The 13,513-nt window shown below is 34.7% G+C and overlaps 1 protein-coding gene across 5 annotated transcripts; it reads left to right on the top strand.

Annotated features, from left to right (window-relative positions):
* Positions 1-2,801: 2,801 nt before the first annotated feature.
* Positions 2,802-8,017, top strand: LOC147532691 (ribonucleoside-diphosphate reductase subunit beta). Of its 5 annotated transcripts, none has more exons than XM_086648864.1 (6): positions 2,802-3,367; positions 4,861-5,118; positions 6,386-6,572; positions 7,438-7,516; positions 7,623-7,689; positions 7,789-8,017. In XM_086648864.1, the coding sequence occupies exons 1-5, from the start codon at positions 3,032-3,034 to the stop codon at positions 7,675-7,677; spliced, it is 915 nt and encodes a 304-aa protein (XP_086504990.1). In that variant the 5' UTR covers positions 2,802-3,031; the 3' UTR covers positions 7,678-7,689; positions 7,789-8,017. The 5 variants fall into 5 exon arrangements, with proteins under 5 accessions (XP_086504990.1, XP_086504989.1, XP_086504988.1 ...); XM_086648863.1 differs by having other exon boundaries at positions 7,785-8,017; XM_086648866.1 differs by having other exon boundaries at positions 2,913-3,367; positions 4,861-5,112; positions 7,785-8,017.
* The last annotated feature ends 5,496 nt before the right edge of the window (positions 8,018-13,513 follow it).

Raw genomic sequence — 13,513 nt, 5'->3', positions numbered from 1 at the left:
TCTTATGGGTTTCGTGATCGATCGACCAAGAAACCTTCCTCGAGGGTCTTAGGGAGGGGTTTGCCTAAAACCTTCCTGTTTGTGTAAGACGAACGAGATTTTGGAGAAAGGAACCCTTGCCTTCGGTACAATAGTGAGGACTGAGAAAAAACGAAGTTCAAGTCTAGAGAGAGGAAGTTAACGTTTCGGAGTTAGAATGAGAAAGTGATTAACAAAAGATGTATATATATATATATATATATATATATATATATATATATATATATATATATATATATACATATACATATACATATGCATAAAGAGAGAAAGAGAGAAAAAAAATAGATGTGGTGGTGGTCAGACTTGGTGTCTGGAGATGACGACGATGAAGAAAAATTGTATTGCCCCATAAAATTAGACAAAACCAACAACTGCCCTTTAAAATTTTGTACTCCACAAAAAATTGAAAAAGCCACGATTTCCTTTTATCTGTTCTACCTAATTATTTTATTTTATTTTTTCCAATTTTTCTGGGTAGACTGAGACATTTTTAGATTAAGAAAAATATATTAGGTGAAGGACCGAACCCCATATCTATGTCAATCTATTACAAATCTTAGGGGTAAAATGAAATTCAACCGACATGAACATGCTTCACATAGTCAAGATGATGTGAATTGTTATTTTGGTTTGCCATTGAAGGGCAACATTGACTCCTAAAGTTCTCTTGATGGCATGATTATCTCCTTCCCTCATTAGGTAGTGAATATTTTGAGATATTAAACCCATTTCTTCCATATAGGAAGGCTTAGCGCTTTACTTTTTTCCTGGCTCTTATGGAGTCCTTAACTTTTCCAACTCTAGTATCCGACTCCTAACAGAGAGTCTCAAATCTAAATTTCCAATTGTTCTAACTAAAATTCATACATAATTAGAACAACTAAAATAAAACTAAAAAAATCAAACTAAAATTCCCATCTGAAAAGTCTTCCACCAATTCTCATGAATAACAAGTTGTACGGGAACCATTTTTGAAATGTCTTTGTTCATCAAATGTAACCCAATTTGCATTTACGCATTTTCAACATTTTGATGTTGAACGTCTATATTTTCGCTTTGCAACGTTATGGTCTCTTTTAGAAGTTTATCTCTAGTTCAAGATCCACATTTATCTCTTTTCAAAACCCAGATGTTGCGTGAGGTGCAAAACTTTCACCACTTTTAGCATTATTTTTTCCTTGTTTGGATTTTCTTTCAAGTGGTCTTTTTGGGTACTTATAGAGGGTGATATTCCGTCTCGGTCGAAAGAAGGTTTCTCTTGTTTGATAAAGATTGAGATAAGTTTGAAAATCATTTGGGATTGTCTTTCAAGATTTTATAACAATGATCGCACTTAAAAGCTTTGCCGCTATTGGCTTGTTTAAACAATTCATGTGCAGACTTTAACTGCATAATAAATAAAAAAAATTCATAATATGTTTCAAAAACAAAGACACGACTTGAGGCTAAAAAATGTAATATCACGAGTAATTACTCGATCATCATCATTTTATCCGCTTTTTGGGTTTCTTGGCCAAATAACCACAAAATTTCGAACATTGCTTGTTACTGTCGCTTTAACGACATTTAAGACTCTTCAGAGCATGATTTTAGTTTGTACGTTCGTTGAAGTGTTCGACAATTTTGTTCGCAAAAGTACCTCCTTTTTATGGCAACGATAACGATGTGTAAATAGCCATTAACAAGCACAATATCATCTACTCGAAAACAACACTTAGCAGAAATTGATGATGTCGACGTTTCATTAAAATCAAAAAAATTCTTCGACCGCATCATTCGATAAATTAACTTGAGAGTAATTACATAACATATTACCGTGGGAGCCACCAACTAACAGTTGGGAACTCCCAACAAAATTAATTTGGGGTTGGGAGCCTCTAAGCTCGGGTTCCCAGCCCCACGAAGAGTCCAGCATGTGGATTATAGGGTCGGAGATAGGTTTGTAAACGGTAGCTTATAGGATCAGATATAGGCATATCTGTATTCGATAAGATAGCTGATATCCGATAACTACCCGACAGGTATTATAAATCAATATATGAATCCTGTAATATTAACGGAAATATCCGATATCCGAAGCTTTGATAAAATTTAAATTTTTTTCTTTAAATTTATAACCATTAGATCTAAATAATAAATCTCAACTATACGTTTTATATATTATTATGAATAAATTTTAATTTTTATTATTTTTTTATATTACTTTTCGGATACGGATATTTTTCGAATCGAATATTAGTGTATCCGTATTCGATAAGCAGATATCCGATAATGAATATCCGAACTCGTATTCGATATCCGAAATTTCGAATCTGTTTTTAAATTCGAATACGGATGCGGATCAGATGTCGAATATCTATTGACAGGGTTAGAGCATCTCCAACGCAAAACTAAAAAAAAAAATTCTAATTGGCTTATGTGTTGAGTCTCAATTGAGATTCTCTTTCCTATGTGGCTAACTTAAGTGTCTCTAATTCAAGTCCTTCTCCAATGCAACACTCTAAAAAACTCTAATAGAGACACATGTCACGCATACATTTAATAGAAAAAAGTGGTTGAGAAAGAAAAACTTTTTATTGGTCCAAAAATTAAATTCGATGACTAGGACACTTAAGACTCTCAAAAGAGATCTCAAAAATAGAGTTTCTAGTTAAGACATCTTAAAACTTAATGCTTCCACATCATCTTAAGATCTCAATTGAGTTTTGCATTGGAGAGGTTTTTTCTTAAAAAAACTCTAAAGTCCTAGGTGGCACTTGAGATTTTAAGATTGAGTCTTGCATTGGAGATGCTCACCTCCGGTTGCATTACGTGGGAGTTGCTACCCTGTCAATATATATATTAGAGACTCACATTAGAGAATTTCTTTTGGGGAAATTCACGTTAGAGAATTGTTACTCGCCCTGGTCATTCAGGCTAAAAGGATAACCGTAAACATAGAAAAGGCAAAACCAAAATTGGCCATTACTTTTCTCACGCGGGGTGAAAGATGGCCGAGCTTCTCCCTCCAGTCGAAGGTCGCGAAATTCCATCAGCAGCACCAGGACCAACTGAACAACAGTTGATTCAAGGTCCTGAAACCCTAGCTATCACAGTCACAGAACAAAACACTTTTCCTTTAGATCCCGAAATCGAAGAATGGGAGATCAAAACCAAAGCATGGCTTTCAACATTACCCAAGCGAAAAAACGTAACAATGAACGAGATGGAAGTTTGGATTGCTTCCAATCAAGTTCCACTTCCTCATCAGCTCAAATCTTTACCTGTACCTGATATTTATAAGAGGGTTCGATCGTTTCACAAGACTATTCGTCACCCTAACCAGGTCTGATTACCGATTATCCCCCCTTCTTATTTAGAAATCCATGTTCTCAATGATTTGTTTAGGGTTTTAACATGTTTTAATTCGTTTCACTATTCCGAATACATATTGTTTGAGATATTATATTGCCGATTCCGAGCCTTTACCTTGTTTATTTTTTTCTTATCTGTGACAATGATGGGTAATTTCTCCATTACTTGTATCTTAAGTTGCTTAAGTGTTTAATGTACTTCGATTAGATTCTAGAAATTCAGAAGAAATACACTAAAATTAGGGTTTCATGATCGAATTGAGCATCCTTTCTTTGGTGAAAATTCCTTTTAATAGTGACATACTAAATTGTGATTTGGGTAACTTTTGTAGTTGGGTCTTGTGTGTTTTGATGATATTCCAATGTTTGACGATACTGTTTAGGAGAGGCATCATAATGTATTTCACATAATTCTGAAGGGTTAAACCTAGCGGTTGCCCACATTTATCTGGCAATGGCGTTGCTCAAATTTTTGTGTTCTATGCCAGATTTTTGGTTTAAAAACCTAATTCACATCATGACCTCATGCTCGTTGTGCAGCAGCCAAGAAACACACCAACCAAGTTGCATTCCGTTTCTTGAAATGGGTTAGAGTTAGACTTTTAAGTTTTATATGTTTGGTTGTTTGAGGACCCCTAACTCTCTGAGGAGGCCACCGGTGCCGTCAAGCGCGGTGCTCATCGGTGAAGGTGACGATTGATGGTGATGAAGAAGACCAAGAGTTTGGGTTGGAATTATTTGTATAAGGGGGGGTATTTTCGTCGAATTTGACATGTACAATTGGCATGCTGACCACTTAACACTCATTTGACAAAAAAAACAGAATTTGGATTAACACCAAAAATATTTTGAAATTGGGGGTGTAGTCTTAATATTACCCAATAATCCGGGGTCAATGTGAAATTCTCCCAACGATATAATATCTGTCAAGAAAAGTCAATTTCCCTTGCTTTATAGACACTTCCGTTGGTGTTTTGATATTTAGGGCAAGCAACATTGTCCCCCATCTATGTTTAGGTGTAAGCTACATATTTTACCGCAGATCGCCAATATTAATTGATTTTTACGAAAAGCAAACTATGTTCAACCATATTGAATTATTTGCAGTTATACAGTATAGTTAAAATCATCCCTGTTGTATCTTATACTATTATTTAGGAAGTTATGTGGAAGTGTTAGTAGCGTTAGTGGTGTTTGCAGGTTGATGGTTGTTTTACTTTTGGTCTTAGTGTGCAACCGGTTCTTGCCTTAGTGGGTTAATGTAAGTTATGGTGGTGTTATACTGTTATTGATGTTAATGGCTCCAGTTCTTGGAAGCTTATGTAAAGACCACGCTGGTAGCTTTCACTGAACGGAAAGAGAAGCTTTTTTCTACTATTCCCGTCTCCTGTCTTCTAAAATTTGGTCCTGTATTTTATTTTTGTATTAATTTGTAACTGTCACTGATTCACTACTCGAATTCCAGGTAATGGAAGGTAATCTAGAGGAGCCTTCACCAGCTCGATTTCAACGTACTGATCAATGGAAACCAGTCTATGAGTGGCTAGAGTCATTGGATAAAGATGAGCCCGTTAAATCTAAAGAAATTTCTGACTGGCTGTCTGAGAATCCCAGTGTTAGAGATAAAATTTTTGAAAGACATTCTCGTAATCATTTGATGCACTACGTTCAAAAATGTCATATGAAGATACTGAGGAGACGTGGGAAGATTCAGAAGGTGCAGGTATTATATTCAACTCGCTATTTCAATAAACTTTCTTTTGTTCATATAGTTAAAACTATTCTACTTATGTTTTCGTCATTAGCAACACCCCGATATATCCATTTCCAGCTATGCAGTCTATCAGACTTTGCCTGGCTCAAGCAATCGTTGTATATAATACTAGTTTTCCTCAGTTTAACATTTTTTTTTCAGAATAGTAAGTTTTGTACCCTGGTCTCCGCAAAGGAGAGGTACTCATGTTACCACCCTATCAAAGTGGACTCGCTCCCAGCCAATACCCAACAACTTCACATATTGTTGCGTGTTTCAACCAATTAGATAGATTGTACTTGTTTGCACTTGTAGGTTCTGTTATTGACAATTCTTACTGCTTATTCCTGAATACATGCTTGGGTCTCATGGTGATACAAAACCACTGGATAGATATGTTTGTTTCTGGGGGTCGTATGACTCGTATCATTTCTATTCTATTTTGTTCCCATAACATACGAGTGTCGACATAAATGTAAAAAAAGAGTAAAACTAAACAGTACAATTTGTACAAATGTCCACCTGGCTATCTATAGAATGTTACTCTTTTCCCAACTTTATGTTGGTGGTTATGTACTTGTGCTCAAGGCGCCTGTTATGTGTGTGCTTGAAAACCTAGATATATCTGTGGACTCTCCTTTGATTGGAGTGAGACTGAAAACCAACTCCAGATCCCTCCTCTACTTCATCTAACCCTAAGTTTTTGAAGTGAGGATTTTAAACCCTAACCTTCTCATTTTGTACTTTGAGACCAAAATGATATAGTACTCAGGCTCTGTTGGTACATTGAATTCAGAGATGGAGTTACCAAGTTAGTCCTTTTGGAGTTGATTGGAGATAAAACTTTTTGCGAGGGAAGGAGAGGTGAATCCTTAGATTAGGAAATAGAAAAAAGGTTGTTGGCAAATAGAGAGCGAGAGAAGAGAAATTTATTAAATGTCCACAAGAGTGAAGAGTAAGCAAGTCACTCAAGTTGCAAATAGTATCTCCTCGTTTCCCCTGACTATTTACCAAACACAGTCTATTTTGTTGTGGCTTACATTTTATTCCAATGGTTAGAGTAAGTTGACCTTTTCATTTTCTATATTCATTTGGTAAGCATGTGGATTACTTGATGAGGCCAGACTCATTCCCAAGTTTGATATAATCGCCCATGAATTCAGCAAGTAGCAAGCTGGATCTACTGGAAAAATCTGTGCTCTTATGTTATTTTAATTTGAATTGCTTACTCGAACAGAAAGTCTCAACCTCCCCCCTAGTATCTTCGCCGAAGGTCCTCAGCAAAGAAGTGACACCACCTTTCACTATAACGGCTCCCAGTCCGGTGTTGGCCATTCCGAATAGCGTGATTATGTCCTCAAAGTCTACAACACAGCCCAAGGTCCTTTCCAATGCAGTGACAACTCTACCTGCTTCTGTTCCAGGTATGGATTTTATAATTTTATGCTTACTTTGACAAAGCACATTTTCCACTTCAACAACTAATCTTGTTTCCTTTGAGATTGCTGTTTGTAACTTTGAATACTTGGTATGTTCATACTTCTTCTTCTAGATCTATGTTGCGTCAGTGCTTTCTGGAGTTTTCTCCAGCATATATGCTAACTAATTCTTGGTCGAGCACTTGAGCCTCAATCGTGATTAAAATGTACTTAACATTCAATTCATTTTCAATATATAGGTAGGATTGGTAACTGATTGAGTGAAAATAGGTTTTAGTATTCAAGGATGAGGAGGGCACCCTCTTCAAAGGTTTTCCTATGTCCTTGAAGTAGTTAACAGTGTTTCAATATTTTATCTTTTATCGCTTGAAGCTCACAGCTACTCCTACTCCTGCAAATGAAAAGGTGGTAGATCCATTACTGTAGCAGGTAATCTGGCTGCTGATGCTGAGAACAAGAGAATTTGAGAGCTCCAATTCTTTTGAGAATCGATCTCGTCTTTTTTCCTTTTCCTCTTAACAGCTTGTTTGATACTTCGATTCCTCTTAATCTTCTAAATTCGGGCTTCAGATCTGAGTGATCCTACATAATCAGATTACCCAATTAAACTTACCACAATTTGGGGTCTTCACTCTTTAGTTCATTTTCTCACTGAATCTGATCTATCCAAGTGATATTAGGCTTCCTATATTTCAATCCATATATTCTTTGCTGAAATAACCGAGTTCATGTTAATACTTGCTATAGTTCTTCATCTATTTATGTGGAACCTGTGTTAATCATTATAACTGGATAGGAAACAGAGTCTACAGTCTGTCTTGTAGAATGTAATCTTTACGATTTTTTGCAGGTACTCGCATATCCAGTTTACTAAACAACGCTGATGTAGCTTTAGCAAAGAAAACTGAAGCCTTTCGCAAATATGAACTGTGAGTAGTCTCTCTCTCTCTCCCTCCCTAGGATATTCTTTTATTGATTTTCAATAAGAATCGATGTTTATTAGTATATACTTAAACATGATCAAATATTGAACAGTTTGACAGACTTGGAGATCCATCTTACCAGTCTCATCTCAAGACAGAACAACTAGAAAGGCTATCTGGTACTGCTAATACATATAATATATAATTTCGATTACTGATGAACATACGAGGGGTAGCAAACACAAAATTCTAATTATTGTTTTGACAAATCAAGACAGAAATCTGCTGGAGACCTGAAACCCTTCGCTACATTTCCTCTGATCTTACTTGAATATCAAGATCATCCTTTTATGCTTAAAAGGCTTGAAGAAAGTTTGTAGTTTTAAATTATATTCAGGTTTCTGTTTTGTAGATATATCTATTCCTAAGAAAATCTAGGATTCGAATGGGTGTTTCATTATTATTTCTCAAACTTCTAAATAGAAGAAATATCTTCGTAGTTTTACACTTTTACTCTTTCATGACATTATTAGTAGAGATGAATACTCGAATTTAGGTTGGTATAATCAGACACAATCAGGCAAGTTTTGAACTAGAATAAGTTTATAGTTTATGGAAAATGACCCTATGCCCGGCACATCTCCTGGTTGAATCCCGACCGACCCCGACCGACGAATCCCTGTTGAATCCCGACTGGTTGATGTGTCGGCTGATAGTTTTATTCTTACCCGATCAAAACAAATAAGATCCAGCAGATCAGAGAAGTGATATTTACACCATCAAAATCTTTCATTCATTAACAATACTATGACAAAATCAAAATTTTCATTTAAAATATAAACATATGAAATATTTGGATCCACCATTCATGATATCATACATGTATAGGCACTCTATGTCTAAATCAAACCTAGCTAGTGGATCCACCATTGACTTGACTAGATCTACTCAAGATATCCAAGTCCTCTACCTCTAATACTAATAGACACGAGGCAAATATAATACCACAAAATACGTGATTACGAGAGATTTTTAAACAACTAGTGGGAGTAAAAGTTCACACTAAGGCAAATTCAACCAGTTAGTTGACTTGAAAATGTTATAAGTTCACATGTACAAATAATTATCAGTTAATAACATTGATTATTGAGTTCAAATTCCACCAAACCTGAAACTAGGTTACTTGTGTTTGCTAGCGGCTTGCCTTCTCCTTTTCGCATATTATAAGAAAACATGATAAGACTCTTAGTTAGGATCAAGAAACCATTAAAAAACTAATGATGTATTTAGGCGGTGGTGTCGTGGTCAAAGAATCTAAATATTTTTAGGAAAATGTGGGAGGGTCTTAGCCGACTAAAAATAGATATTTAACATCTGAATAAATCTGACTCAAAAAAAACATCTGAATAAATCAAATATAAATTAATACTATGAAAGTGGGAGATCTCTCACAATCCAAGTAGGTAAAATACAACCTCCCTCAAATCACATAGTATGTAATTTAACTGGGCCCAGGTATGGGCTTTTGGATAAGGTTGATGAAAGAAGTCCACCACTATTTATGGTCTTGCTTACGTGGCAACTAATCTAACCGCATAATGTATTTTCAAAGTTTGGATTCGGCCTTAATCAAGAGTAGACAAGTCGTTCACACATCATAGTTATGCCTCTGATACTTTCAAAGAAGAAAAGTTATGGCTTTGACTAATCCAACTAATAAAGAGATATGACCTCCAAATCCCAATTGTAGTTTTACTGGTATCTTTCATACTACAATTTTGAGTTACTAATTAATTACTTGATTTGATCAATTTCTATTGACTTCCACCAGGGAGGGAAGACTGAAAAGAAACGTTATGAATATAAGAGAGATAGAGAAAGCTTGAAATGGAAAGAAGAAAAACAATTTCAAATAAAACCAAGATTATACTTTCACTTAGGCCTGAGGGTGTAAATCAATCCCTCCTTCTCTATCATATTTTCCTAAAAATATTATATTCTAGTCTTTGTACATGAAGATAACTATAACCCAAAGAAGAAAAAATACACATATGTGGTAAAACAATCTCACATAGGTGGAGTGTGGCACTTCTCCTAAAAAGTTAAACACCCTTTCTTAAGAGATCTTCTAAAATTGCGAGGCTTATGTGTGTCAAAGCGGACAGTATCACTAACGGCCAGAGTCGTGGCTGTAGAATTTGGAGACCCCGTGTGAAATTTAAATTTAGGCCCCTTGACTTCAGTGCCAACAATACATAAAAAACACAATTTGTCATAGATCGATGAAAACCATGAAATCCGAATGTATTTTGAAAAAAAATTGTTATAGGGAAAATTCTCCACTTTAAATTTCATTTTTATAAAATATCTAGTTTAAGGATCTACAATCACTTATGAGCAAAAAAAGCTGTTTGTATCATGATTTAACCTGCTTCGATTGATTGGAATGTAATGTACCTTGTACACATACCCTCGCATATATATATTTGAAAGATTTTTAATTGAAAGTGGACCCTTAGTGGTGGTGGTGGTGGGAAGGGGGGGGGGGGTCAGTGCGAGCGCCCTGTTCGCACCCCCCCACCACACGGTTCTACTAGCAGCGCAGAAGGTTGGTCCGTCTTATAACACCTTACCCTTCTTCAATCTTTTTGTTGATTTTTTTTAAAATACCATTCTTCACTTATGTCCGGGGATACCCATTTTGTACATTTAAGAATAGGTAAATAACATTGTCTTAATTACTTTTCTTTCTCTCTATGTTCCTTCATATCTCTTCACCGGTATGTTATCGTCGCAGTTCTTTTGTGGATGAATTTTCATCTCGCATATCTACATTTTTTTTCTCATACCATCGTCTTTATACTTTACCAACAATGTTTAACTGACCAATTAACAAGCTAAAATATTTTGATTGAATAGCCTTACGTTTTTTTTATTGTTTTTTATCTCTCTGTTCGATCTTTATATTACTTCGCTAGTATGCTCCCATCGGCGATGTTCTGCCGAAGAATTGATCTTCATTTCTCATACCTACATTTTACTTCTCTCACATCCACCTTCTTTCTACCTTACTAATAACATTGATCTAACATTTAAAATTATAAAACCACATTGAAGAAAAAACTACAGAAATCGTAAGTTAAAAATTATAAAATCTCAATAGTTCCATGTGGTTTAGGTTGATGTTTTGCAATGTAACCAATTTTTTTTTGATGAAATATTGCAATATAACCAATTAATCTTGAGAAATCCTTATCCTTATTATTCTTTATTCGAACAATGCAAATTCAAAGGATGAAATGAACAAATAATAAAAAAAATCTAAAAGCGAAGTTATTAATCAAAGTTGAACTGTCATGTTGACCGGAGAGGAAGAAAAGTAAAAGTAATGAGAATAAGAGGCTGATTTCATACTTTTGATTACAATTTTTTTTGGGCCATGGGTTGAAAGTCCAAAAGTTAGGAAAAATTCGGTTCAAGATCCACCCATAGAGATCTATAGATTTTTAATCCTTTGTCTATAATGCGAAAAATACCCCCAGTCAACAGATTTGATACATTTGGTAGTTTATACAATGCATCTGGTAGTTTGTATATTGCATCTAGCAGTTTGTACAATACATTTTTTATATGTGCTATTCATTTTAGTCTATTATGTAAGACATTGTATTATCATTCTTTAGACATTCTGAAAAATGTACATATTGTAATTTATCAGACAATTAGAACATACATTCTAAAAAATGTACAACTATCTGAATAATGTATCATAATTTTGAAAAATGTATGCAGAATTATTATCATTCCTTAGACATTCTGAAAAATGTACATATTGTAATTCATTAGACAATTCGAATATACATTCTAAAAAATGTACAACTATCTGAATAATGTACCATAAATCTGAAAAATTTATGCAAAGTTATTCTATAAATGGGTAAAGTTGAAAAAGGCAAAATTTTATTTTCCTATAGATGAGATTTAGTGCATTGGGATTCGTTTTTGGACTAGATGTGAGTTTATAATTTGTTTTTGGATTTTTTCTGAGTTTTGGGAGATGGGTGGACTATTAGTCCTATTTGGACCTTATTTTTGAACCTATGGCCCATTTGTTTTTTTTGTTTTTTGTTTTTTTTTTTACTAATTTTCAATTAAAAAACTGTATCTTTACTGGGCACACACGAAGAAGAAAATGTAAACTCATGGATGGGTTTCAGAATCAACCATGGGAAGAAACTGAGTGGACTTCCTATCCCAATCTCATATATAGTTGTAGTACATAATTTAATTAATGATTCTCTACATATTTAAAACTTAAATGAGCCGGGCCGACCTTGATGAATTAAACAGACTTATTAATATAACAAATGTATTACTTTCTTTTTGAAAATTGACTACGATCTACGATATTCATTACATTGACATTGATACATTAAAGATGTGATAAACACGAAATTGTCGAATTCAAACTCTTACAAAGAACGGGCCTACAGCCAAACTAAACTATAGCCTAAAGGTCAACAACATTATTTATACCTTAATAACACAAGTTCAATAAATCACGAAAACCACTTCCTCTAGGAATCGATCCTGGGACCTCCAGGATTTTGGAGTTTATGACAACCTTAATAACAAATGTATTACTAGTACAAGTACAAGATTATCTTGACAAATATCTTTAGTCACAATTTCTTTAGTCCCTAGTTAATGACCAAGTAGCCTTTTTGGCCCCAAATTTATCACCAAAAACATCTGTTCATTTACGAAAAAGGATATGGTTTTATTTCAATATCAATCCTAGCAACATAGATTCGATTTATAATTGGCTTATTTCATGAAAATGATCAGAACAGTGAATTAGTGACTAACTTTACTATAATTTTACGGTTCATCTGAAAAGTCAGATGTGACAGATGTTTCAAGCAAACAACTACCGATCCCAAACCAAGTGATAGATCAATTCTAACATTTTCGACAATCATGCAAAAAATACCTAAACGTAGTTCTAAAACCAATCACCATAAATGGTCCCCTCTTCTATACCCGTATATCAAATTGAATGCAGATGTCTCTTTCACTAATTGTAATGAACCCATAGGGATTCATTATTACTCATGATCACCGTGCTAAATCTGGCGCAACAAAAACAGCTAAGCGCAGGACGAGAACAATTGAAAAAAGCAAAGCAAAAATTATATCATGGTGTACAAATTGAGCAGTAGATAAAGAGTACAAATATAATATTATCGAAGGTGACAACATGAATATTATTAATCACTTACAGGATCCAAACGCAAACAATTCAGTGGCAATCCATATCTACAATCACAAAGATAAAATAGTTGGCGAAGAACTTCAGAAGTATATGATTCTCTCATGTTACTCAAGATAACACCAAGCAGACGGATAAATTAACAAAGTTGGCAAGAAACAATCAAGAAGATAAGATATGGCTCTCGGTTCCAGTTTTTATTTCGTAATTTTACTGTAATTACACTCTTAGTTATTAATGACAATGTTCCTCTTTCAACAAAAAAAAAACGTCGATGTTTTGGGGAAATAACAAAAGTTTATGAGGAATAAAATTTCGTTGGGTATAAAAAAAGTTTTTTTCCCAAACAATCCCTCATCTTTCTCTCCCCCACGCTGCTCCCTCAAATCACTCTACTCGAATTAGATATCTCTCTTTTCTCTCACACGCACTCGAATCAGATCTCTCTCTCTCTCTCTGTCGTCTCTCTCTTCCCTTCATCCGATTTCAGTTGGGAATCTACTGAAACCCTAAAGTTTCATTCGGCTGAAATTCTGGAGGTTCAGTTGAGATATAAGGAGAAAAAGATTCGAGAGAGATATCAAGTGATATATAAAGAAGGATGATGATGTTGTTATTCCGATCACTTTTAGACAACTAAACTAGTTTCAAACAGAACCCATCTACATAAGAGCTCATTGAGTTTGAGTAATCATCTACCACAAATGATCATCATATAGAACAATCCAAAC

The sequence above is a fragment of the Eschscholzia californica genome, unplaced genomic scaffold (assembly GCF_041429995.1).
Source record: "Eschscholzia californica isolate CP2 unplaced genomic scaffold, dmEscCali1.0.p SCAF_6, whole genome shotgun sequence".
Taxonomy (NCBI): Eukaryota; Viridiplantae; Streptophyta; class Magnoliopsida; order Ranunculales; family Papaveraceae; genus Eschscholzia; species Eschscholzia californica.
The sequence above is the reverse complement of the archived record's forward strand: the minus strand, read 5'-3'. Positions and strand labels throughout refer to the sequence as shown.

What these genes read in the sequence shown, in the direction of transcription:
- LOC147532691 (XM_086648864.1), top strand. Translation starts at nt 3,032, where the DNA reads ATGGCCGAGCTTCTCCCTCCAGTCGAAGGTCGCGAAATTCCATCAGCA. An exon ending in GGAAGATTCAGAAGGTGCAG is followed by an intron (nt 5,119 to 6,385) that starts GTATTATATTCA and finishes TTACTCGAACAG; the next exon opens with AAAGTCTCAACCTCCCCCCT. An exon ending in GCCTTTCGCAAATATGAACT is followed by an intron (nt 7,517 to 7,622) that starts GTGAGTAGTCTC and finishes AATATTGAACAG; the next exon opens with TTTGACAGACTTGGAGATCC.